The sequence below is a fragment of the Cyphomyrmex costatus genome, unplaced genomic scaffold (assembly GCF_001594065.2).
Source record: "Cyphomyrmex costatus isolate MS0001 unplaced genomic scaffold, Ccosl1.0 scaffold374, whole genome shotgun sequence".
Classification (NCBI taxonomy): Eukaryota; Metazoa; Arthropoda; class Insecta; order Hymenoptera; family Formicidae; genus Cyphomyrmex; species Cyphomyrmex costatus.
The window spans coordinates 768616-796207 of record NW_017277928.1 but is presented as its reverse complement, the minus strand read 5'-3'; the positions used below and the strand labels follow the sequence as shown (position 1 = coordinate 796207).

The following is a 27592-nucleotide window of genomic DNA, read 5'->3' as shown; positions in this document are numbered from 1 at the left end:
AATTTTGTTCAAAATTATAATATCAACAATCAATTCTATTTGAAGTATTGATATGTATAATAAAAATTGAATATAATTTGTACACGTGTGTATTTATACGCAAATCGACATTGATTTTCAAAAGTAAACGATTTTCGATCATTTCTAACATTTCCCGAGAGTACTTAATTATCACTCGACAACGATCGATCATACGATCAACAATCATGTTACACATCGATTGTCATTTCAATCTTGTTGATGTCCCAGATGACGCATTCGTTGGAAACGAATCGTTAATAATTCACTTTATGGCAGCTTAAAGGTAATAATGTTAATGACTTTAGCGTTAAGAAAACGAAGAGAGAATCGCCTCCTGTGGAAAATGTCACGGTAGACTCACGCGGAACGATAAAAAGACACATTTCGCGATTGATAGCGAAACGATGACGCGAACGCATCATCGTCACATCTCAAACTACACACCGTACATACGATATAAAAGTTTTAATAACGTCCCAGATGAACGAAAGTAAATATTGGCAAACAAAATTATACAAAATGGTTATCCAGCCGCAATAGGCGGTTATTGATAAAAACAATCTACAAACAGTGACAGTACTTCAAGATAGTAAAGCTCTATTTTTACCGTTTTCTTCTCGCTTTTTCTTCGAAACAATCACGTCCCTGTCGGTTGTTTCTCGATTTTACTTCGGTGTATGCCATGGCTGTGAACGTTCTGGATTCAACGTGTCTTTCGGACCGCTCCGTTATACGGTCCCCCGTATGAAAAGACTCTCTTCGGAATTTTTATATCTCTGCACGTTCGAGATACACGGAACAGTTAGGGGTACAAGGTAGGTAGTGTCACGCTCATTCTCGAGGAGCCTTCGAATAGCTCGCGTTTCCGACAAGCGAAACGGCAAGCGACAGGCTCCGGCCTGTTTCTTTCTCCATCATTCGTACCGTACTTCATTCGCAATTTTACGCGACCGCGCGCGCTTAGCTTTTTCCTCCGTAAAACTTGCTTCTGTTCATCGCACTTCGCGGTTTCTCCGTAATTGGATTTTTAAAAAATTTAGAAAAAAAAGAGCACCGTCGGGAGACAATCTGAGTATACAACCTGCGACAGACTTACGATAACAAAAAGTCGTGTGCGCACAGTCGATCAGCCCCGAAAGAGATCCATAATGAAGATCCGTTGGCAATGACGAGCACATTTTTTCTCGTTCTACTTCTTCTCTCGTTGCGTTTGGTCTTGTTTGGCATTTGGTCGGGCTAGCGCGGCAGGAACACAGGAGATTTCTCGTCAAGTGAGAATCGGAGTTTCGTCGTGATCACGTCATGTCGTCTCAGCCGAGTCCAGCCCATTGCATGAAATCGGGAACTTCTCTCACGGGCACGTCCCTGGCCAGAGCCTTCACCCTGAGGTTTCGGTCATCCGTGAGCAGAACCACCTCCCGTCTCAAACGTCTCGGCTGTCCCTCCTCTGTTAAGGAAAAAGCCGGGGTTCCCCAATTTTTTTTATTGAGCTTACGCAGAATCTCCCGCTCTAACTCATTTATTTTTGTCTCAAAAGTCTTTAATAAAAACTAACGAAATATTGCCTGAAAGATAATCCTCGGCAACATTATAAAAGAAAATAAAATTTCCTCTGGATATATTCTTTAATAAATCTAGGAAAGAGAGAGACTATTCTTTCCTAACTAATTTAGAATCCAGTATAAACGAAAAAAGTATTTTCTTTCACAAAAGGTTTAAAACAGCATCGAATATACGACACATTTAATCATGAAACATGGACAGGATCTCTTTTCAGAGGTTTTTATCAATTCTATATCATCATATAAATAGCAATTTTTGCGTAAATAAATTATTTTTTAATATTTTAAGCTTAAAATGTATCTTTTTCATATCTACCTGCGTTTACTTGATCCTTGTTGGTTCTGCAGAGACTGAGGCACGTAGTCAATATCCTGTCGTCGTTCCGCGTCAATCCATCCTAGAACAAGACGATCAAAATTTCAAATATATCGGTAGATGATTACATCCTATTTAAGAATAGTAGTAAATAACTTAACGGAGAACCGATCTTTTAAATTTCTGACAGGATGTCATTATGAAACAAAGTCTATTATTCAATCGCGAAAACTAGTATGAAAATAACCAGGCACAAGTTGCAAATAGTACAGAAAATACTTCGCACGTACACTACGTGGGTGTTCTCGGCTCGTTATCATAACATTCGCGCTTCAATGAACACCGCGCCTACCTTTCTTCGCTACCATTGGTCTTGAGAACGACTGGTTTATACTATACCGTGGCTACTTTCTGCGTGTAACTGTTGGAATCCTATCGACTGAATGTCACAATCGATTCGCTTTATCGTGTCGCTTGTCGTTGCACATCGCAGGCATTTAGATATAAAATCGCGATAAAAATAACGATTCCTTAATAATTTACGTATTCAAATCGGTTATCAGAACGGGTTCTGTAATCGCCATATAATATTCGAAATCGCATTACCTTCTTATAAAATGTAAAACGTACATATCGATGTGATAATTGAAATTGACGACAACATATTAAAAATTCAAAAGAATAATAGAATATAAATAAGTAATTCTTCTTAGATTAAAAAAAGAAAGTAAGATGAGGAGAAAGAAGGAATTGTACACATATCGATTTTATCTCTGAATTGCAATAACTTTAGAGAATGTTCTAAAATTTTTACATAAAATAAGAAGACAAAAAGAATAAAGGATTGTTCATCAGAAGTTCTACATCTCGCGGTCAATGATCGATGCAACTTTGGCTTCTAAATACCTCAGCATGCCGAATACAGTTATTTGAGAGGCGAATGTAAGCGTATCGAATGATCGAGGTTTGTCCAGTTTCTTACTTACCTTGTCGACATCTTCCTCTACCGTAAAAGTGCTGGATGTGAGAACGGTGCCCCTCGTGGTTAAGCACCGGATCGCCGGATTTCGACTTCTCGCGAAGGCCAATGCCGCCTTGGCGTTCTCGGCAACTCGCACCACATGCTCAGGATTCAGTGTCGCTCTCGACGCTGGAGGACAATCTCTCGCATCGGCGCCTCGAGCTAGACCTTCGAGTTCATTTAGTACTGTAACAAAAAAACATTTCCACTCGTTAAGCACGCGTGAAAGAGACGTGTCCAAATTTACGTCGCGTGCACGAGGATACACAGAGGATAAATCAAGATTAATCTCTTCAAATTGATTATATAAATATAAAAAAAGTGTGAATTTTAATTTAATCCTTAGGAGAGAAGAAAAGAAATCACGCAAAAATTAATTTACTTATTATAAGACATGTCATTGTAATATCACATGTCATGAATATATTAATACTTCTCAATTAGTTACAATATTTTAATATTGCACGTAAAGAGATAACATTTACGTTTATATTGAAAATAGTAAAATTAAAAAAATTTAAAGTATAATAAAGAAATAATAAACACAGAGAATCTCTCAATTTCGTTCATATATGAGTTCAATGGTAGATGATATAAAAAAATGATTAATTCGAAGAGTTTTTCCATATACTTTTCCATTTTTGAGTGCCAACCGCAATTATTTTCTTTTATATTTCAATATTTTCCACGTAAATACAAATAACTTAAATTAAAATCTTTTTGAATATGAAATCTATAGATTTTTAACAGAAAAGTTTTGTTTGAGAGTATCACTATTATGTTGCTTATGCGACATTCGACGAGATCGATCTCGTCTTCATGGCTGAGATTGAGAAAAACGGGATGGTGACGTGCTGTTAAGGCAAGAGACCATCACAGCTGCGTTCAAAAGCCACTCTCCCCAACGATCGGCGACCGCCGTACTGATATCGCCCACGTACAAAACGTAGCCAGGAGGCAGCCCGCGGTACGCCGCTGCCATCGAGCTCCATCGCGAGCGTTTCAAGCCACATACATGCATTCATGTATGAGCCGTGAGAACCTAACTGTGAACGCTCACCGTTGCTCGCCATCCAAGAGCCAGACGGACCAGTGGTCGGCCGACTGGCCGACGAGGTCAAAGGGCAGCACGCCGGCCGATTTTGCATGAAGGCGCACTTTCGTTTTTCGACCCCACGACCCGCACGAACGACAAAAAGGAAAAGGAGAAACGCACAAAGTGAACAAGTAACGAGACTGAAAAATCAATTTTTTACTAAAACGTAATGGCTCGATCTAATTATAAACTCTATCATTATTATTAATATATTTGTAAATCAAACAGATTTCTTCTTTTAATTATAGCAATTCTCATATTTAACTAATTTTATTGTCCTTAAAAGTTAATTTATGACTAACTGATCATTTGTAGCAGAATTTACAATAGAATCTTTAAAATAAAATAAAAATTTTTTAAAAATTTCTATCGAAAGATATGATAAATACAATTTCATTTCATTTCACAGCTTGTTTGTCATTTTCAAGTTTTTATTTTCCCTGTACAAACAGACGCATTTTTTCGGAGAAAAAGGGGAAGTAGATTATCATGAATACTGTGAGAGAGAGCTTTATCAACTTTATTCGCCACAGATTGCCGCGCGAAAGCGCACAGAGAAGCAATCTACGGAAAATGCAAATAGGAGGTTCACCAAACTTTCCCCGACTCGATAAATTAACCAGCTGCCAGCCTTATCCTCCTTCCAGACCCGACCCCCGACGAACTGGCAAGGGCGGTCGGTAGTGGATGAAGTTTGCGAGACAGGGTGGACGGAAATAGAAAGAATAACTGCGGAGCGAGAGAATAGGGGAAACTGCATTATTTATCACCTAGGCTTGCAGACGTCATTTATCACTGTACGATAAATATTCCGCTGCTAAAATATCGACATGTATAATCAATCTTTGAATTATGCGTGATTAGATGTCCAACTAAAATAAATTAAAATGCTCCATATCAAGCGAATACAATTTTAAAATCCAATCTTGTCTTTTCTAAACTTTGCAATCCTATTTTTATAACGTTATTGAAATATTTTATTTCAGTAATGTGTATTTTTTTAGATATTCACATTTTAATTTTAAATAGACGTATTAATTTTATTTTTACTATTTATTGCTTGCGTCGCTAAAAATATAGCTTAAATATGAGACAAAACGTTCGTTTTACCACACCATCAGCAGTTTTAAACTGTATTTATTAAATCTAAATGTCTAAGAATATACTATATCGTCTATTTTGCGCACTTTTTACCGCGTCAACTTTCACAAGTCTTCTTTTTGAGTGATATCATGTTTTTAGAATTCATTCTTCTATTAGTTTATCCAGTTGCACCACTTCCTCATAATCGTTTGCTTTGAAACAAGTACTTTCATCTATCTGAAGTAACGTCGTAAAAAAATCTAACAAATATAATAAGCCATGACTAATCGATAATCGTGATAATGTTGCCAAAATTCTCAAAGTAAAACGTTTGTCCTTGCCCTATCGCAACGGTCACGACCTTACCTAACAAACATTTTGACATTCGAGGCTCTTCCACTGAAGGATCGACGGTAAATCCATGACAAAATAAAGCGGACAGTGACTTAAGCTTCCGCAAAATGCCGTATCCGGATTGGTATCGTGAATCAATTTTGCTGAATCAATGATTAGATCAGCGTTAATTGGTAATAAGGAGGATGATTGATGAGCCTTTCGATTTTCAGCGGCCTTGAACTTTGACATCAGCCTTGTCTTCAATTGAACGTTAAAGCAACTGTGTCGCGTACAACTTTCACGATCATCTCAAGAAACTATTCATTCAGATATTAAAAAAAAATCCACGTTTCTACATGCTTTATCTAACTCAGTAAATTAAATTATTATAGCTTTGCTAGAAAATATTTATCTACATGTGAAAATCGAATACGCGTTCTAAGATAAATGTTCACAAAATGAATACATCACAACTGAGATTAGAGGCTCGAGTGGTTAAGATGTACGCGCTCGAGGCAATAAATGCTCCGAATGTCCGTCTTGTCGTCGTAGCCGTAACTCTAGACGCATTACTATTATAAAGCACCGTGAAAATGTCAGCCTCACCGTGGAAGATTGTAAATTTATCGCTGATTGCGTTTCGCTGAGTAGCGAGTGTCTATAAACCGCGACTATTAAAAAAGAGCCAGTCGTTCCGTCGTGCCATGCGTCATCGTTGTTGTCATCATCATCGACTGTTTGACAGAAACGATCATCCTGTATGCATTATCGTATAGTGAAACATCGATTGGCGTGTGATATATGATTTGATGATTCTATTGTTGTGATAGCTCCAATTAAATCTAGTTCTTGTAAAAGAAAGAGATATTTATTTATAAAAGAAATAATTATTTTTAAAGTATATAATTGTATATAATTATATTTTAAAAAATATAACTGCTAATCGCAATGCTCTGAACTTAACGGGACATTTCCTCTAATTAATTTAGAGTTACACATAAATATCTCTCTTGTAGCTGTTTACTATTCTTTATGATGTACAGTGGTATATTTACCGCTATTTCCTCTCTCTCTTTTTCTCGCATCAAATGTTTCATTAAATAATAATTAATATGCGAATAATAATTAACAGATTTTAATGACGTAACTTAATACATATATAAGTAGAGTATCATAAAATTTAAATTAATTACGAACTACTTGTATGCGTATATATCAGGCTGCGCGTCATTCTTTATGAATACAGAGAGAGACTCCGTCTTTTTCTCAAATAAAAATTTGATTGAAATCTATCAATTATAATAGTTTCTCTTTCAACGTCAAATACTCCGATAATTAACTATTATATATTGCATATGCCAATCCGTTAATTCTAAAATGAGACAAATCTGGAAATGTAAGTTTAACTTATAAAGTCTAGTTTGTAAAAAAAGTCGAAATTTGTATAAAATATATTCATTGTACATATAGTACACACACATATACAGTGCATTGTATTACTGTATCACATGTTAAAATTCTGTTGATTTTATAAAAAAATAAGATAACTCTGCCCTGAAAATGTAAATTTAGTTTCTAAAGTTTAACTTGTAAAAAATTAAAGTGCATATGAATTATATTTATATTAGCTACATAACAGCACATTGTACTGTGCATTAAAATTCCGTTATATATAACTCTGGAATAAGATAATTCTGAAAATGTAAATTTAGTTTCTAAAAAGTATAAGCTAATTTGTGAAAAAAATCAAAATTTATATAAATTATGTTTTAATTATGTACATAGTATAGCGCGGCGAGAGTACTGTTATATCTCCATAGCGCGGAACACAATAACGATATAACACAGCTTTAAATCGGTATGCTGCAGAGTGCTACGGATTTAACTGCTTCGAGCGCGACGATGACTCGAGACCGTGATTTCGTTCAGGTCGTATCTCGATGTGAAACCGTTAAAGGAAACGCACTCCGACAATGCGCGCGACTGATCGGCGGCGTTCGAGAAGAATTGCTTAACGCTAATTGGAGCGAAGGAATCGACAGCGGTTCGCATTCCTCGGTGTCATCATCCTCCGGGAGCTGACGCAAGCGCCGTTAATGGCCGTATCGGTCGGAGTTCGATCCGGCTCCCGCGATCGGACAAAGCATTTCGCACCAGCGATATATGGGACAATCCATTCTCACGAGGACGAGGGGGCAGGAAAGTTCTGCGACAAGTGACGCATAATGACGTTGACCTAATGAACTATTCTCCGCTAGGGATCGACGAATCGACTGACTATCGTCGACGCGGTCTGCAGCTTCGCTTAACGTCGGAGACAAGGCGAATCGACTATGTTTGCGTACCGGCGATTGCTTTGACCCGAGGCGCGACCTCCGACTGGCCGCGTCATTTCTCTTCGATGACATTATCTAGACACAACCCTTGAGAAGGTGTGTTCGGTCATTGTGTAGGTTTTAGATACTTCATAGATACGTTCGATGCGCCAATAGCGCTGATTAAAGTATTACATAATAATAACCGATTTAATTGTATACAGTTATTGTGATGAAAAAAATGTAGATAATTCGAGATAATATACTCTCTGAAACTTTTAAAGTAAATCTCACTTTAAAGAATCAAGTCTCGCTTTTAGAGATTAAAAATTGAGCTACCCTTTTTCAAGGTTCTACTCCAAAAGAATTTAGAGAACACGTATATGTATGTAGAAATGAGAGTTAAAGCTATTAAATCGAAGATTTTATATGCAATGAATAATGCTTCTTAATCGTTTTTCTATCATGTTTTCTATCTTCAAGAAATAAGATTATTTTACGAGATAAACGTCACAATGCAGTGACAAGATAGATCAGCAGAATTTACAATATTTGATAAATCGAGATTCTCTTCTGTTTTCATTATCCGGAAAGATAAATGACGTTATAAAGACAGAATTTTTCTCTTTGTTTATTAATAATTATTTCACGAGTTTTTGAAAGTAGGAAAAAGTTTCAATTCAAATCATATTACTGTATAGACTCTGTAAAGTGTAGCACATCCATCTTCTTTCGACATAATCGACGATCTTTAGTCATAAAATGATGAACGATATCAGGGACCAAACGGTGCACGCGTCTCTTTCCGATCTTTTTCCCGCGTTAATAAATGTCAAGCTTTTGTTTTCACTTACCAACGAGTGGCACCATGAGAGTATAAATTGGCTGTGCGCCGGAAGTGGCTCTTGCAATGATCTGCAATTGTTGCAGGTAGTCGATGAAGCAGTTAGTGTCTGGCACCAGCTGTCTCGGTCTCACCTCGATTTCTACCGACACCGAGGACTTTTGTAAAATAGCCTAAACATATCAAATATAACACACATTTATATTTCAATAATACCAAAATACAAATAAATTTCAAAATTTTAACAAACTCAAATAATATTACTTCCCTCCTTTTTATGAAATAGTCGAATACATAAAGACATTCTTAAAAATAAATAATATAAAAAATATCATTTTGATGACAAAATATAAAAATAAAAATATATTTTTAAAATACTATTATAATTAGAAATATTATGATCATAATTAAAGGGGACGACATTACAGGGTATGCGGGACGAGATTTGCATTTTTCTTTCAATTGTATTTCATCTCAATTTTCTGTTATTGTATATAATGAAAATCAAATCTTTTTAAAATCAATAGCCAAGTGAATTTCATAGTTGAGTAATCGTCTCAATCTGCATCCATCTTCGTGATTCTCCTCGTCGGAGAGAAACGTGCCGCATCTCTATGCACATTACATGCACCTTCTAGCGAGAAAGAAACAAAGAGAGAGAGAGAGAGAGAGAGAGAGAGAGAGAGAAAGGCGCGTGTGCGTGCAGCGTAAGATGCAACGGAAGACGCATTATCTTCCAATTGAATCCCACGTATGCGGATGGTGCTTGGCGAGAGAGGCAATGGCGCGTACCGAACAATATCGGCTCAACAGTACAACGTGAATGCCAAGTAGCCATTGTCGTAACAGAAGCTATGAAGTATAATGAGACCTCTATATTGTTTCAACGATACATATCATTGATCACGCAAGTTCACTTATTAAAAAATCGAAAACATGAAAAATGCCTCCGATAATAAAGAGCTAATTTCCAGATATTTAAGCGGCTTTATTAAAATTCAGTGATGTATTCGGTACATGTGTTATCCCAGTTCATTAACATATTCTCAGTGTCGATTTAAGCTGTTTACCACTGTCTACGATTTTCAAGTGGAATAATGTATGCAAAAGTAGCTGTTGAATAAATTAGTCATGAATCTTCTCTCACTTTCTATTTTTCGACACTCTTCAATATAATCACTATTTAAAAAGCAATTTACTGACCAAACAAACATTGAAAACGCAATAGTACATAATCTGAAAAGAAAAAAAATTCCTGAGGATATACTAGCCATCGAATTATTTGTCCATTAATCAAGTCCTTAAAATGTGTCATCCTAAAATTTTTTTCCAGTATAAATGATTCACAAAAAGAAAAAAACAAAATTTCTTTCAACACATTTTTAAACAAGTTAAAGTATTATAAATAGCGTACACATGGTCTCCATCTTTTTCTCTTTTTCTCGCTCGATACCAAACATTTTCTTTAAATCCTTGAAAGACTAAGAAAGCCTCTTATAAACGATCCTGCAATAGTCAGCGCGAGTACATTCGCAACGGTATCTCGAGAATTATTCAATATCGAGAAACTCTATTCAATATCGAGGATTTGGTTTCGTACTAATGTTCGTGCGATGGCACGTCGCACGAGTCGGCGGAAAGCATGCGGGGAATCCGAAGGCGAACCTAATTGCTTGCGGGGGTACGTGGACGGAATGCAAAACTAGGAGAGAATCGTGCACACGCGACGTCGCCAAGCGGAGCCATACGTCGAGCCACACTACGCCGGTGTGCAAATGTCATACACGTGTCGACGAGATTTCGATCTTTATTCTCGTCCTCCTGACATGATACCCCCGTGTGTCCCTATTCCGCAAAGGGTTAATAAATACCCGACAGATCACCCACTTCATTTTTCGGCAAAGTCTGTATGACGTAGGTACGAAATTAAGTTATTTATAAAATAATCGTTCTCTCGATAACACAGCGAGACGTATATTCTACTATTACAAGAATTCGAGAAAGCCTGACATTGCGGAAGTATAACAGATGTCAAAACGAACATGAGTCGAGATCATCGCACGGAAATTTACGCGAAACAGCATCCAAGATTGTCCTACGTAAGACTTAATTCAACGTTGCGTCATCGCGAAGCAACTCTTCCCTCTCGCTCGCGTCTGCCTCATTATGGCGCATCGTGTGTGCGACGCAGCGACGTAAAAAGTCCAGGAATTTACTCCCGTTTAAAGTATTCGTGAATTCCTAAACGATGTGGCGTGTACCGTTGCACATTCCCGCAAACGTATAGCACCACTCGGCGTTCCTCTCCTTCCTTCATCCTCACGATGTGTTTCTCGTCACCTTTTTTTCTCCTCTCTGTAAGCCCGCTCGTTCCTCGCACCTCAGCCGACAGAGCCCCCGGCCTGCTCGTGAGAACCCTCGTTGAATCACGCATCGCGGTCCCTACGCCCGCGCGCATATTAAGCACACACCGACACGGGTCTCTCTTCACACGGTCGAGCGGGCCCGCGCCCCGTAACAACATTGTAAATGCGCAACACTCGCGGAAACGTACCTGCGGTAACCTGCGTCGGGGACAGGTTCGCAGGTTCGTCCGGCGTCCGGTGAGCTATACGAACGTGCGCGCGTGCTCGTGACGCGCTTGAATGCGGAATAACGCTTTTCTGGCAAATGGAAAAGGAAGACGGAGTTCATCGATTACACTTTTTTTCTCTTTCTCAAATTGTCAGGTATCCGTTCGGATATCTATCGCGGAATCGCCGACAAACGACGGATTTGATCGAACAATTTTACGTTAATCATTTATATATACTGGTTCTTCTTTATATATATTGGTATGGCGATGAATATTATCACAAGTCTCAACGCGATGCTACAAGTACAGGTATTTTTTGATTGGTCTATTACTAAAATTCTTTCCTTTTATTGATAAATCAAATGTTTCGAGACTTTGACCTCAGTGGTTGAAAAGAGATGGTTCCATGTTCACTCTGCCTGAAATAATAATTTTTGCAATAAAAATGCTTAGTATCATCGTTGATTTATCCAGATTTATCTAAATGTTAACGAAATTTTGCAGATGTAAATATACAACGATGGTGCATTAGAATGATGCAAAGTCATGATGATGATAAAATCATCGGAATCATAATGCGAATCGATTTTGTGCAGTCCAACAGTAATGACATGCAATTCATATAACGGAAAAAAATTAGAATTTGTAATACACGATAAAAATATTATCAGATACAAAAATCTAGACCGAATTAACCCTTTCCCTATACTCGTACTTATTCGCGAAGAATCTTCGCGAGAAACAGCAATAATCTATTATATGTGGGTTGCGATAAAGGAATTCTATATATTTCTGATCAAATACTGAATAAATAAAATGGACACGAAAAGATAGCAGAATATCAGGTTCAGATAGGAACTTATACATATAGTTCCTTAAAGTTACTTCTGAATAATATATCGCCAACCGGAAAGGTTAGCTCAATAGATATAAACGTTCGCAATTCTAATATAATATCGCGTTTACGAGCAAACTGAGTATACGTACGAGTTGAATACGGTACTTGAGAAAGAGAAGAAACAGAATCAAAACCCATTATACATTCTAGTTTGAATGAGAAATATATCAAAAATATCAGCTACCATAAATAAAATATACGGATTATAAGATAACGAATAATAAGTCATTTATGTCAGCTATAATAATAACCTGGTAATTCCTGGTGATTACAATAAATTTAATTTGCACATAGAAAAAGAGAGGTGGAATAAAAAACGCTTCAGAGGATAAAAAGCAGTTTCACGATAATAATATTAACAAGAGCAGAAGAGGCGTGGTAAAGAAAATATCTTCAAGAGAGATCAGAAATCGATATCTATCGTAAGTCACGAAAGTCATTCTTGATAAACTAAGTCGGACCATTACGCGCGTCGTACGCCCATCGGGTGTATATATGTTCCCATAAATCAGACAAATATCCAGTCTCACCGGCCGCGAACGGTCGACATGTATCTGTTGCTCCATAATCGTTACATCTGTTACATCGTAATCGTTATCATTTCAATTATCCACGGACTTAACCGGCCGAGAAAGAGAGAGACAGCAGGAAGGAAACGAGAGGAAGAACGACTCGCACGCAGGTGCAAGCATTGAATGTCTCGCTCGGTCTTGGTGTGCAACTGCTCCGCATAATTCTCGCGTTACAGCAAGGGTTAAGACGTTTTCCCATAAGGGAGGCGGCACGCCGATGGTCGCAGCGATTTTATTGACTCGGTCGAGCCACGTTACCCGCGTGGCTGCAGAGTCGCGAGAGAAACGCGCGTCAACGAGCGCGCCGAGTCCGAGGCAAGGAGGAATCCAAAGTGCCGCGGTAAATCGCGGACGATACGATCTAAACCGCCCATTCTGCCCTCGTATACGATTTCACGAGAGAGCATCCCGCGGACTCCTGCCCGCGAGTTATGGATTTGTCGTCGATAACGCGCGTATGAATATCTCGCTCGACTTTCGAATCTACAAGCGCGTGCGCGTCTCTCCGAGGCTGATAATTTCCTTTTCTCGAGCCTAATAATTAAACTTCTTCCATATACTCTGTAATAAACGCTAATTCACTACACGCAATCTCATTTGCATGGAAAACTCGTTACGTGAAATAGATAACGAGTCGACGGTCGAGTTTTCCGGAGTGTCTCGAGAGAATTGTGAAAATCGCGTGCACGTACACTCGCCAGACTGTACCTTAAAGCGTGCAAAAGCTGGTGAACCAAAAGGAAAATAGCGATGAAAAATATAAAAATTAAATTAGATTCAAGCCGAAAGCGAAAGTTTAGCCACCAGTCGCGCGACGAGGAGAAACGGAGAGAGAGAGAGACTATAATTCTATCTTTTGATTTTATTGGCCGCTTTATCCCGATAGAATTAGTGTGAGCCGGGTTACACGGGCGATATATTACGGAGAATCGCATTTATAAATGTAACCAACGGTGGCGGTCCGCGACCTCGCTATGCGTTTGCGGCGCTCCCAAATCGGATTGCTTTACCCCTTCGTGCCACCATAAACTAGTTCCACGTATAAGAATCGCTCGCGACAGTAGCCGGTTATCTCTTTAGATTTTATTAGATTCTCCGAATCTGTTATGGGAACAAACGGCGACCACGAGTAAATCGTGAAGGGATTTTCGTGAATTAATGTATCTTGCGACGTATATACGACAATTCATTAGTCTTGAAATTATATTGCCAGATTATAAATGAAAAATTCAAAAGAATGAATGGATAGCACTATAATTCGCAAGATCCACTTCAGATACGACTTTATATTTCAAGATTAAGATGATGTTTAGAGTCGTCTGTAACATCGACAAAACTCACATTTCGTACTTTTTCATTTTCTTCGTTTTTCTTATACACAAAATAAAAAATCTTTCAGAATAAAAAAAAACCAGTATTGCTCTAAACCTTTCAAATACAGTAAAGATTTTTTCCTAGGGCCATTTTTCACTTTATAGAAAAAATTCTGTCGATCGAAATTATTTTTATCTTATTCTTCCTTTTGTATGTGTTGACAAAAGATAATAGAAGATAAAAGAAAGTAACATAAAAGCTACCTGAAAGATAGTTTCATTTTGGAGATCAAACTTAGTGATAACCGTTTACCTTAAGTAATATATCCGTGCACAAAACGAGCAAATTTCCAACGTATATCTGTGCTTCTTTTGCAACCAGCAGACTCTCAGCTTTAACTACACTAAGAGTACCTCGTTGCAACGACGCAAACATTGACATTGTCACGAGCTACAAGAATCTTATTTCTTTTTGGCTTGTCTCCGTCTCCCTTCGTCTCTGAAGAAAAAGAAACGAAAGAAAAAATTGAGAGAGAGAGAGAGAGAGAGAGAGAAAGCGCTATCGGGCGAAGTATAGTCAAAAAGAAATAAAAGAAGGTCTGTTTACACTACCGATGACTGAACTAATAGAAACGACGAGAAGTGGTACTCGCTTTTCAATTTTCAAAGACGCGTCGTCGGGCGCATTCCTAAGATATTTCTGCCGTCGAAGAACGGAAAGTAAATTGAAAACTGGAAGAGTACGAAAGATCTTGCGAGATGCACGGCATCGGCGTCGATGCACTCGATACAGAACGAGAATGAGCCGAGGCGAGAAATGTCAACCTTCCGTAGGGCTCGAACCCGGTGAATCGGAAGGAAACTCTCGCCTCCGGCGCGACGAGATGGTAAAGTAAATTGTCGCCTATGTTGTACAAGTGAGGACGATGTTGCAAATACCAAGCGGCTCGAAAGCTGTCAACGAGAGGTGGAAAGCCTGAAAAAAAAAAAAAAAAACGAATCGAGGAAAAAAGGAAAAAAAAAAGAGAGCAGGAAATGTCAAAACCAGAAGACTCGTGCCATGTGAAGTGGAAGTACCTACATCAAAATTTCACGTTACATTTTTATTTCTATAGTTTCTGATATTCGAAAGAACAAACCACCGCTATTTATCGATCGGAATTGAAAGACTGGTTTCCTTTTGGTTGATTTTTTTTCCTCTTGAAAGATAAAAAGCAATTCAATTGCATACAATGTAACCACAAATGTAGGACTTTGATAGAAATTATATTTTCTATATATTGTAAAAAAATGTGTCCAATCAATTTTTAAATAGATATCGAAACGAATGCAAACACTGATGATTTATTGGATACAGCGTTTGACGATATTGACCTTTGACAAGCCATTTGGCGAGTGTCCGTAACACAATACATTTCACGGTAGATTAACGTAGGGGCACACTCTTGGCGACGACTACGACACTCTAGGGAAACGAAGTGTTCTTCCCTAATACCGCGGAAATTAAAGATCCATCCTCTCGCGGGAATGGAGAACAACCATTATTGTGCTAGTATCGAGGGACAACGGGCATACAATGTCCTTCTCGTCGGCGACAGACCCCTTAAAGTTCAAGCGGGGGAAGGGATGACAGCCGAGAAAATGTTATCTCGAGTCTGCGAATGATGCGAGGGTGAAGTCCGACCGCGTGGTGGTTCCCGCGAGACCGTAGACTCTCGTAATATTTCGACTATAAATGTTTGAATACGTAGCCTCCAGCTATACCTTCGTCAGAATATTTTTATGTAACGATTGTGAAAAATACAAAGAAAAGGGTTTTAAATAACAAAGACGTATCATGTCTCCAAAACAAATATAGATATATACAATCGAGTTTCTTTACAACTTGAACTTTCACACAACAAGATATAAGCACGAAATTTATTAGATTAAATTTATTAGAATTTTTTATAGTTTGAATAAATATTAATAAATAGTTAAACTAAAACATTTTCTAAACTCGATAGTATATCGAGCATTATATGCGTTTAATTTATACATGTATATAAAGCACTTGTATATAATAGAATTGTTATGGACGTTATTTATAATCTATCAAACTTGCCCATCCATTTCTTATTATTTTAAATTATTAGGAATTTTAACACTAGTATATTTATTGTACATTAATATACTAATATTTATTAACTATTGCATTACTAAATTTTTACGCGCAAGATGCTTAAATGTATTTCATCGCGTTATTAATAACTAAAAATAAAATAAGTCGAGCCTTACGAGAAGCATCCACCACGGTCCTGCGAGGTTAGTATTAAAAAGGCAACACGAGATTTCGCGGACGTCCGAAACGTTTTACGTCGGCTGCGAGATGAAATTCGGAACGTGCACCCCGTCGAGCCGCGTGCACGGTGAAATATAAGTTCACCCAGCGGGAAACGGATCTCGCGAAAGAGGAACGAGCGAGGGATCGTCACGACAGGTGTCTGTCTCGTTGCCGTACGTCCGGTGGGATTTATTTCTCTGATAGGTATAATCTATTCATACGCATATGCCGTTACGTACACATAAACGGTATGATACGCGCGCGTTGTTGGCCCTCGCGGAGAAAGCAAAGAGAGCACAAACGCCGTAAATCACAATAAAGCGTATCGTTTATTAACGATCTCATTTAACCAGCGCGGCATAACGTTTCGGTTGAAAACCGTGTCTCGTATGCATTTTACATGGCAATCGCGCCACCATTTATATTCTGGCCGCTGTCTAAACGATTCGGACGCAGAATCGCAGCCGAATGCGCGATAAATTATCCATTATGCGGAGAATACGCGAGAGTTATCGATTGGTATACCCCGTCGAACGCGACGATGAAACGCCGCCGCCCAACCACAATACATAACAATCCCGACTGCCCTACGGCTACTAACAACATAGTAGGGTATAACAATGGTGGACGTCAAACGCCCGGGCCGTTATCACGTCGTCGACATTAATACGCGAATTGTTGTCCGTTACCGTCAACTCGGCTAATTAATTGGATAGCGATATGAAGTTTCGTTGCAGGTTCGCACGGTAACGAAATGCCAATCCGGCCTGTTATAGGTGGACAAGCTGTCAACGAAAGAAAACAGCGTCAGTCAAAGACTTTTACTTTCGCATCAATATTGACAATACCAATTAAAATATGTCATTTATAAATTTATGCTAAATTTTTAACTCCAACTCAAATCGAATACTTTGCTCTCTACTATAGATTTAAAATTTCAAGCCTTAACTATTGCATTAAATTCTTCGAGTTTAAAGAAGTAATTAAAAATTAAATTATTCTGGTTATCTCTCTCTTTTGTATTAACAAGATGACTCTTACTAATTTAGGTAAACGATATCATGATACTCGTGTGAAGCTAGACTCCCAATATTAAAAAATCGATTTTTTTTCTTCATGCATTCGTTTGCTCATCGTTTGCTCACGAATGCTCAGTTGGAATTTTCGTTTGCTCACCCTTAGTTCAAAAGATATACGAAAATTATGTTTTAGGGGGCCAACTTCACACTTCACAGGGGTTATCATGACATCAACACAATTCTATATATTGCATTGATATCGCTTACTTATAAATTTGTAAAAGTCGCCTTCGTAATAAATATAATCAGAATAATTTAATATTTAATTACTTCTCTATGTTACTATAAATTTTTTTTCTCGAAAGCTTTTGCCTCCACCTTATAATAGAAGTAAATAAGAACAGTGTGTGTTGCAGAATAATAGCCACCGCGTAAATCCCTAAAAAATGCTCAAAGAAAATCATGCTATGCTATAGTAACCGTTATAGCAACCGTTTGGAACGGCGCCAACAGAGGATAATTGCTTTGAAGTAATTAGCTACTAGAGTTCACTTCACTCTTACTTGACGCCTTCTCTCTTTATCGTCTTTGTGTCTATCGTCCTCCATCTCCTCATTCTTCTCCTAACTCTCGCCATCGGTAGCAGACGTACGCCCATAAAATGTAATTGCTTTTCGGTTTAATCATGCTTTTTATTGACCGTTTGTCGCGAACGGATCTCTGAACGTTAGCTACGTTAGTGAACCTCGTAACGAATAAAATATTATCTCCTTATAACGAAACGCGCCATCATCGTTCCGCAGCCATTTCTACCGTTTATTTCTTGTATAAACTATCCGCAATAATGAGCTCAGAACGCGTGTTCTTCTTTCTATATAAAATCTCATATATACATCCAGAATCGTAAAAAATATATGCAAATAAACTTTTTCATTCGCCAAGACCTCAGACATCTCAAATTGCGTCATATCTTTGTGAATCAGCCCATTAATTTCGAGGACATTTAGTAGTATCTATCTTTATAGAAGAATCCTAGGAGCACAACTATTCGTACAATTTCCAACAGGATAATGTTTCTTATAGAGATTCTTCGGTACAGAAACCAATAGAAACCAATTTTTCCTCTATATAAGATATCATACTATATAAAAGTAAAACAAAGATTTGATAAGACTAGAAATAAGTATAAAATTGCCGGACAAACAAAAATTAAAAATAAAACAGTATTTTGTATTTTAACTGCTACTCGCGTAATTATCAATGATAGAAAGACAAATTTTGTAAACTATAAAAGAAAGAAACTAAGAAAAAGGATTTAAAAAAAGAAATAAAAACGATAATGTTTTTGTCAAATCTTAAATGTTGCTTTTATGATTCAGTAACAATTTCAAAGTGCAATCGAGAAAAAAGTTAGTTGTGTACCATAATTTAGCCATAATTTATAATATTTCATTTTCAGTGCCAACTGTATATTTCTTTAATAGAACTATAAATATTGTTACACTAACATTGTAGCAGTAATAATTATAAAAATAGAGTTCCTAATCATAATTATTTACATGCAATTATAGTTACAAATACCAAACGCTTTTCTCTCAGTATGAAAAGTAAAAAAATGGAAGTATTTCTAAAATTAGTGCATATTTTACATTTCCATAGATGCTCGTATTAGTTATATTGTCGACACGTTAATGATGATAAAGACTTTCAGACAAGCTTAAAAATATTGTAGAAATTAACGCAGTTTTGCGGAGAAATTTTATACGGCCACATAATTCGAGCAGTTTACGAGTAAATGAGAGTAGTTCGGAGAAATTATCTTCGGTCGCAATTTTCGCTCGTTCGTAGCCCGGGAGAACATCAAGCTATTAATTTGTATACAAGATTTGTGCGCGCACGCAAGAGAGCAGAAAAAACGCTACACACAGGGGAGGGATAAATGAAAATTTTGCATACCGACTTTGCAGGACGGTCTTAATTATGGCATGTAAATTAAGGTATATTTAGGTACACGCTAATACATGTTTTCTCAACGAAGCATGCAGAAACTACGCAAACATTCGAATTACAGGGTGAAAAAAAGGAAATTCCAAAAAAGAGACCTGAAAAAAAACTGCCTCTTCATCATGAATTAACATCATGAGCGTGAGAGATTGCCTCACAATTTTTTTCAAAGCACGCGAGTCGAACATTTTCGACCATTCTCTCTCTTTACGTTTATCACCAAAGACAAATTCGAAATGTGCGTAATAAAATGCTCTAATGAAGAACTTTGTAATTTCAATAAAAAGAAGTATACAAAATGCCCAGGCAAAAAACATATCAAGTTCTTTGATTTTCGTTTTGTAATATTTCATTTTACTATATTTTATTCTTCTAATTGAAGCTTGTAACTTAAAAGCGTAATCGATGATACAATTTCTTCTTTCAAGGCAATCTCCGGTTATTTTGTTTACAATAAATTAATCCTCGTTGATAATACTGATAATTCTCGCGTTTCGAGATTTTCTTGAACATATTCCGAATACATCCTGTTGTCTCTCATATTTTATAGTCGCGCATTCCTTCCACTAATATGCGTAAGAGCTTAATTACAATCGTTAAGTTAATTGCGATATACTTATGAATAAAAAGGTCAAAAAATATTCTTAATACCACGTTCTAAATTTTCGAATGTAATAATAATAAAATAACAGTCAAGATATTAAAAGCGAAACGTCTTCATATGCGTTCAATGGAACTGTGGTAATAAGGTCCCAGACCTCAGGTTGCGCGTTTATCTATGCTAGAAGATGCCATTGGGCATAACTTTATGAATGTACACGATCTAATAACAGAAATACGGGAAGAGGAAAAGGGAGGTGTGGTGAGGGAGTGCACGCAGAAGAAACGGCAGGATGGAGATTCCAGGATAACCTTCGCATCTGCGGCGAGCACTTGAACTCTCCCGTATATGAAGCGGATTTAATTGGCATAATAAACCTTTAAATAGAAGCCTCGCGCAGAGAAGCGAATGGTGTGTTAAGAGGTTGTTGGAGCCATTTTCTTCTACCTCCTCGCGGAGCCAGTTTAGATACTCGAGATTCACGTTTGCTCGCAAGTACAAGTTACTCCCAAGATGAAAAATTCGCGAGATATTGATGCATATTTAATAGCGCAAAAGATCGTAATAAATAAATAATGCTTTAAGACGGACGTAAGCGATTATTTCATCAGTTTTGACTCAGGAACACCTTGCTGTACGTGCAAAGTCACGTCTCAGTGTATAAAGGAAATTCTAGTCAAATAAACTCTGTGATCACATTATTATATTTTATTACATTTCTTTCTCCTTCTTCTTTCTTTTTTTTAAATTATGATTTCAATTAATTTAAACATTATAACCAGTAATGCCTACGGTACTCCTCTTAATTTCTAAAAATCGTTTAGAAGGAAATTGAGTCCGGTTCTGAAACAAGCTGTTCCATTATTACATCAATCTCGCAGTAGAAATTAAGGCGGAGTCTCAAGTACGGATTCAGTATGCGTAGAGCCAATGTATACGGCCAAAAAATGTCTCGAGGAAATGAATCGCTTCTTGCAACATCCTTCGTATCACGGTGCGTTACCGTTAGACCGGCCCTTGCGATCTCGCCGGGCGCTTCTTTTCGGTCTTTTTCTCGTAGATCACACCCGGTCATCTTCGTCGTCCGACCGCAACGAGAAACGAACTCGTTCGATATTTCAACAGCGAGACACAGACACAGTCAATATTAATTACATATGTATTTCTAGTCTATCTCATTTCTCAAACAGCATGTAAAATTTACATTATAAAAGTCATGTACAACATTTCTTTTTGTTTCCTTTCTATTTTTTTTATCAAACAAGTTTATTCTGATTTTAGTTGAATTATGCTGTTTTATTTTTAAGAAGAAAATGAAAGACTAAAGAAGAAAATTTATTTTAGTTTTGAGTCATTTATATGTGAGAAAGAAGCGAATAACTTAATTTCCAAAAAAGGCGATTAAAAAGAGATATAATGAAAGATGATCTTATTATGTTTAAACAATCAATCTAAAATGTCTAGATTAACATTTCCTAAAAAAGGTCGGCAAAGCGATTATTAAAAAATGGCACGTAAAAAAAATACGTATCTTTTCCTTGACAAATAAACATTCGGCAGAATCAAAAAAGAGTTATTAAATATGCTCTGTACCGAAAGAACCTGTGGTTAAGACGCATTACGATGTTATCCTGGATCCGTGCATCCATGGTTCATCGACCATGCATGACGGGCCGCTGCCGTGCACAAAAAGGAAATATCTTCAAAGACCACGGGCAATGCAGATCAAGGATTAATTGGTTACAGTTCGCGATGTATTCCGGTTTACTAACGCAACGCGTACGTGCGTGCGTTTCAGATAATGCCATTATCATTGTGGCGATTAAGCTGTGGACTAATTTGGCCTCTTCGAAGAGCTTTTTATAAGTTCTGTAAATTGTCCTCTTTTTCGTTCCATATACACGCACATGTTACGCACACGTGCATAACAACGAAAGAGAAATATCGTTTTAATCGACGTGACCAACGGGGTTTACAACTTCTTCGCCGGGATGCAATAACACGTGACGAGCAGCGAACGAAATGCGAATTTGATTGTTCGCCGAGAGGCAAAAAAAAAAAATCCCCGCAAAAAGTCATCCCGCGTAACGTGGCTATTTGCAAAACATGCATCGAGTTGCGCTTTCGTTCGATACTTGCGAACGTAAAATGATAGGCCGACTAAAAATATAGATTTCATCGATGAAATCGATAACAGCATATTCATTATTTCATAACATCACTAGGCAATTAGAGCCAATATGAAGAATCAGAGAGAATCACATAAAAACGGAAAAGATTTATATGCAATATTGCCATTTTTCCAATTTTATGTATGTGGAATTTAAACAAAGTACTCATGGATTATTACGGATTTTATTTTTTTTTACAAAAGCAACGCGTATATATCCATGTCCATATAAATGATACAGAATTTACTTCAATTTTCTATTTGGAAAACGGGTTTACGTAATTTCTCGTGTAACCAATTCAATTATCGCGATATAATTCACGATTTCGCTGTTACGAGTTATCAAACCAACACGGCGGGCAACGTTGATTAATTAACTAATTAATTAATTAATCTTCGCCAAAAATAGCCGTTTGAGTTTCATGAATGTTTACAAGTCTCACCCATCGAGATAATGGGGATGTAAAACGGTATCTATCTGCCTCAAAATAACGCTAGACTGAAAATACAGGGGTTCCCCGAAATACGGTAAAATTTAAAACTCATTCCCTCCTCTAAACAGACTAATGTAATTTGGTCTGGAGTTACGGTTTAACCGGTTTACGCGCGATATTCATAGCGATACACACGAAATTTCGTTGGCCAATTAAGTGTACTTTTTCGCTCGAACTAATTTGCGTTAAGGTAATTCAAAACTTTGCGGGATGTGCAAAACGCAATTCACTCGACTCGAGTGGCATAATCCAGATTCACCGTTGTCCGCGGAAAAACTGGTTCCAAGGTGTTATGCATGCAACAGGATTGTTCTAGATTCCAAGATAGGTTTATTCAGGCGTTAAAATTGACTCGCGAGTTTCAGATAATATCATAATCATACCGTTTAACTATGTTATTTAAAAAAAAAAAAGAATTTATAAAAAATTTTGCTGAGATATTATACTACTCGTAAAAATATAATGCGTAATCATATTTAGAGTAATATCTTAAAAAGTAACATATTAAAAAAATAAGTCCTCTCATCTTCATTCATTTTCGTTGCTAACATCAAACCTTAGAATATTAATATGTGGACATATCTTACAATCATTATTATACAACATTTCATAGCAAATTTTGGAATTTAATTAAGGTTGTAATAGTTTCATATAAGCGATCACAGTTGATCGATAGTATTACGTGCATTTAGCTCCGTACCTGTACTTAAATGCATACCAATTTCTCGGTTATTGATTTTCACAACTCAATGAACTATATAATTACTACCGCCTCTTCAATTATCGAACTCTGATAACGAACTTCGAGAATTATAAGCAACAAATTTTACTTTTTTAATCCTTTTTGTTTTTTTTCTGAAATGCGATACTAAACATGCAACAATCTAATGTATAAATAAATTACACATAACATCTCACATATTGTTAAAGTATATATAAAATCTACATTAAAATCTGTATACTCGATTCTGTTCAAAATTAACATAGAATATTTTTATTATTAAATATAAAAATGTATTGCTTTATTTAAACATTGACTGAAAATAATATTTTCATAATCGTTATTTCTGCTTCTTCGTAACATTCACATAGCACTTGGTTGCAAAAGAACGATTAATTATGATCGTGCACACACTAATAACCAGGATACAAAATCACGCGACAGTCTGCGTGGCACTCTAGGTTTTAATTACGTAAAGTATACCTTCACGGAAAGAACGGTTTTGCTAAAGTAATCTAAAAATTTAGCTATGTACAGATTTGAAAGTAATTTCGTTAGATTATCAAAATAATTATCTAAGACGTTCAAACAAATCTTTTTGCAACATTTCTTATTATACTTGAGCGCCCTATATAATCACTTTGATGATATAATAAAATTATTTTCAGATTCGTATCTAAATTTTTAGATAACAAAATCGCTCCTCCCATGCTGTCATGTTGTGAGGAAAGAATTGCATAGAAAAAGATCAATGAATAAATTTAAAACTGCAAATTATTTTAACAAATTATCGATTTACCAACGTTACTTATGTGTTGCAAAATTAACACAAATATATTTTAAAATATGATGTTAATTGTAACTATGATTATTCGTAATTAATATGAATGTCGCAACGTTGCTTCGGAATTAATCCGTTACGTAACCGTTACGTTTTGTCATGATCTTACTCCATTTACTGAATTTAAAATTAACGAATAAATTACATTTAAATTGTAAAAAATTCAAATAATATGCAATGCATGATACTTTAAAAAAATTACAATTTATCGAGAATATTGCAACGATTTACAATTCCTTCCTTCTACCACTTTGATTTCTGCTTCAAGTAAGGCCCGTAAACGACTCATAAAATACATATCGATAGTCTTTGATAAATAGAAACACTCATGAATCATTAATCGCAAAACTTAATTAATGATAATAACCGTCTAAAAAAGATTATTACGTTTGGTATTCTTCGGTATTTGTCGCGATCACAGATAATTTAACGATACAAGGAGCGGAGCGATTTATTTTACATGACAATAAAACGCTACTATCTGTAACAAACGCCGAGGTCGGCGTTAATTAACCAAATTAATTTGCTTCAAAATATTTAATATGACATAAAGTAAACATGTGTCAAACAATACGTGTAAACAAATATTCTGCGAATTTTAAAGTAGACATTATAAAAAGCAATCGACGTATCACAAGGCTTCTCATTAATTAATTCATTCGATGATTCGCATTCATAGGATACGTTCAGGAATTCAGAATATATCATTTTTCACATATATTTGTTAAGCAATGAATGTTGAAAAAGAATAAAAATGATATCTAAATATACCAAGGTAAAGTTTCTGCATTCTCAATGTAAAAAAAAAGATAAATTATATATTTTAAATTTAAACTGATGAAGACAAAGAAAAATTGTTTAATATACACCTGTTAATTGTATAAATTTTATTATTGTTTATTAAATATTTATTACTTCCTCGTTATTAGTCGTTACTCTTTTTTAAATTATGTCACATTTATCAAAAAATAAATTTCACGATATGAAATATATCCGAGTTACCCAAAATAAATGATTGTTACTCGTAATATCATGTAACAATAATTGATTATCTATGTTGCTTATCGCTTAGATATCTGTTTCCAAACGACACATTTCTCTTATGATAAATACTCGTTATCTTATGGATCGCGAGAGTAAATTAATCACGCAGATTGATGATCACTAAACGTTCGCAGAGAATGGTCGCGTCTTGTAGCGTAAATGCTACGACACAAGGAGCGACTTATGCCGCTGCCTTCCGACTCGAGACTCGCCGCACAAATGCTTCCACAACGACTTTACGTAAACAATACACTGTGTAACAAACATCAAGGCCATACCCCAACCGACTTGTTTAGCCTTGAGCACGATATAAACTGAACATACGCCGAATATTCTGTTCGAAAAATTTTGAAGTACTATTAAAAAAATTAATGTAACTCGATATATATATTATATATATATATATATATATATATATATATATATATATATATATATATTCGATAGATAATTCTCACAGAACTAGAACAGTAGAAATTGCAAATATTTGACCTCAGTGAAGTAGGCACCTCATTTTTTTAAAAATGAGGTGCCTACTTCACAGAGGTAATATTTGCGATACGATATTTACGGACAAGTATTCTCTAACGTATTTTGCATCGCATATTTTTTAAATCTTTTGTAATTATAATTTAAAAAAAGAGAAGGTACGGCTCTAATAACAAGTAAATAATAGATATTTATTAAATAATGTTAATAAAATTTACTCAATAAAATACACAAAATTTTGTCTCTACTAACTTAAGTCTTTATCTAGTATTTTTTTATTTAAATGTAATTTATCTTTTCTGGATTCACATGTATAGTCTATTGTATAAATGTGTAGTGTGTATATGAATAATCCGTTAAAACTGTTTTAAATTCGTCCGTTGTATTAACTTTTCTCACGTAGCTTTTATCTTTTCTCGCAATGTGACAAGATGCAAGATTAGAGCCATAAGTACACAAAATGTCGCGCGACCGTCACATCCTGATAATTAGTGCACGCACGATCGTAATTAACTGTTTTTGTAAGTAAATAATGTGTGAATGCAACGCGAAACAATCTGAGAAGAAGACGAGGCCTAAGAGTCAGCAAGTGACGGTAGAGCAATCATGTAAGATGTGTAATTTATCACATAAAAAAAATCTCAATATTTTTATATCAAGATTTTCAATTTTTATCAAATAAATAATATACTAATAAACTTGCCTAGTATAACATTGTATATAATATAAAAATGACCATTATAATATGTAATAATAATATATAGAATATAAAGTCGAATGAAAATGCTATGAAAGATATTTTCAATGCAACTTTCGTTATTTACATAAGTTCTGAATACTTTGATCGAGAAAACAGTTCATATATAGAGAAAAAAAGAATTTTGCCGCGATATAGCGAGCACAACTTTGACGTAGTCGTTATCGCACCTTGCGAAAGGAAAAGCCGAATGTAAAAGTCCACGTAAAAAAAGCAAGGTCCAAACAGGAGAAAGACCTACGATAAAACTCCATCGGCACTGTCGAACAAACTACCGACGGTTACGATATCGCAGCTATTTATTTCGACGAGGTTACATTGGTCGTCCATCGAACTTTATCCTCGAAACAATTCTACGACCGAGAGTTACGGAGCGAGATCCGTATATCGTCTTCGGTTTCGCTCTCTGATAAAAGCGTCGATCGAAAAATTCAAGAGATACAGGAAGCGGCAAGTAATTTATATTCCGCCTTCTCGAACACCATGGAAAACCCCGATAAACTTGGATTTTCTCGAACTAGAAACACCTCGAAATCCGAATAATATTGTGAGCACTATTTTATAACCAAAGCAAAGATAAGTGAATATCTATTTATTCAGTTTAATATATTTAAATTTTTTAACTATAGATATCTCGTTATATCTTTTATCATTAAATTAATGTAAATACATATAATATTTGTATTCGCACCCCTAAAATAAAAAATGGATATATTTTTGAAAACATTCTACGCTCAATTGCCATGAATTTGGGCAAAAATACTTAAATAAGTTAGGAGTAGAGCATTTCTACCAAAATTCATGACAACGAGGCATGAGACGTTTTCGGAAATTCTATCTTAAAAATTATATCGACACCAATTATTTTATATGATATGTTTTTTTTGGAGGGTGGACAAATGAAAATAACGGGTGGACAAACGTGGACAAACAGTGGACAAACGAATGCAATAATGATTTTACCAAAATTTGCATTTAGGGGTGCTGACTTCACAGAGCAGCTCTGTGAAGTTGGCACCCCTAAATGCGAATTTTGATAAAATCATTATTGCATTCGTTTGTCCACTGTTTGTCCACGTTTGTCCACCCGTTATTTTCGTTTGTCCACACTATTTTTATTATATTTTTCATAATAATGAAAAATAATCATTTGGGGGTACTATAATTTTTTTTTGTG

General features: G+C 36.1%; 1 protein-coding gene across 1 annotated transcript in view; it reads right to left on the bottom strand.

The window, feature by feature from the left end:
- Positions 1 to 643: 643 nt before the first annotated feature.
- The window catches only part of LOC108776682 (Smg6 nonsense mediated mRNA decay factor), a 91507-nt gene continuing 64558 nt past the window's right edge, over positions 644 to 27592 (bottom strand). The window contains exons 24-27 of the mRNA XM_018543366.1: positions 8605 to 8767; positions 2886 to 3106; positions 1900 to 1981; positions 644 to 1468 (exon numbers count right to left, since the gene is read on the bottom strand). Coding sequence (XP_018398868.1) covers positions 1332 to 1468; positions 1900 to 1981; positions 2886 to 3106; positions 8605 to 8767 — 603 coding nt within the window. The 3' untranslated portion in view covers positions 644 to 1331. The remainder of the gene's footprint in view (positions 1469 to 1899; positions 1982 to 2885; positions 3107 to 8604; positions 8768 to 27592) is intronic.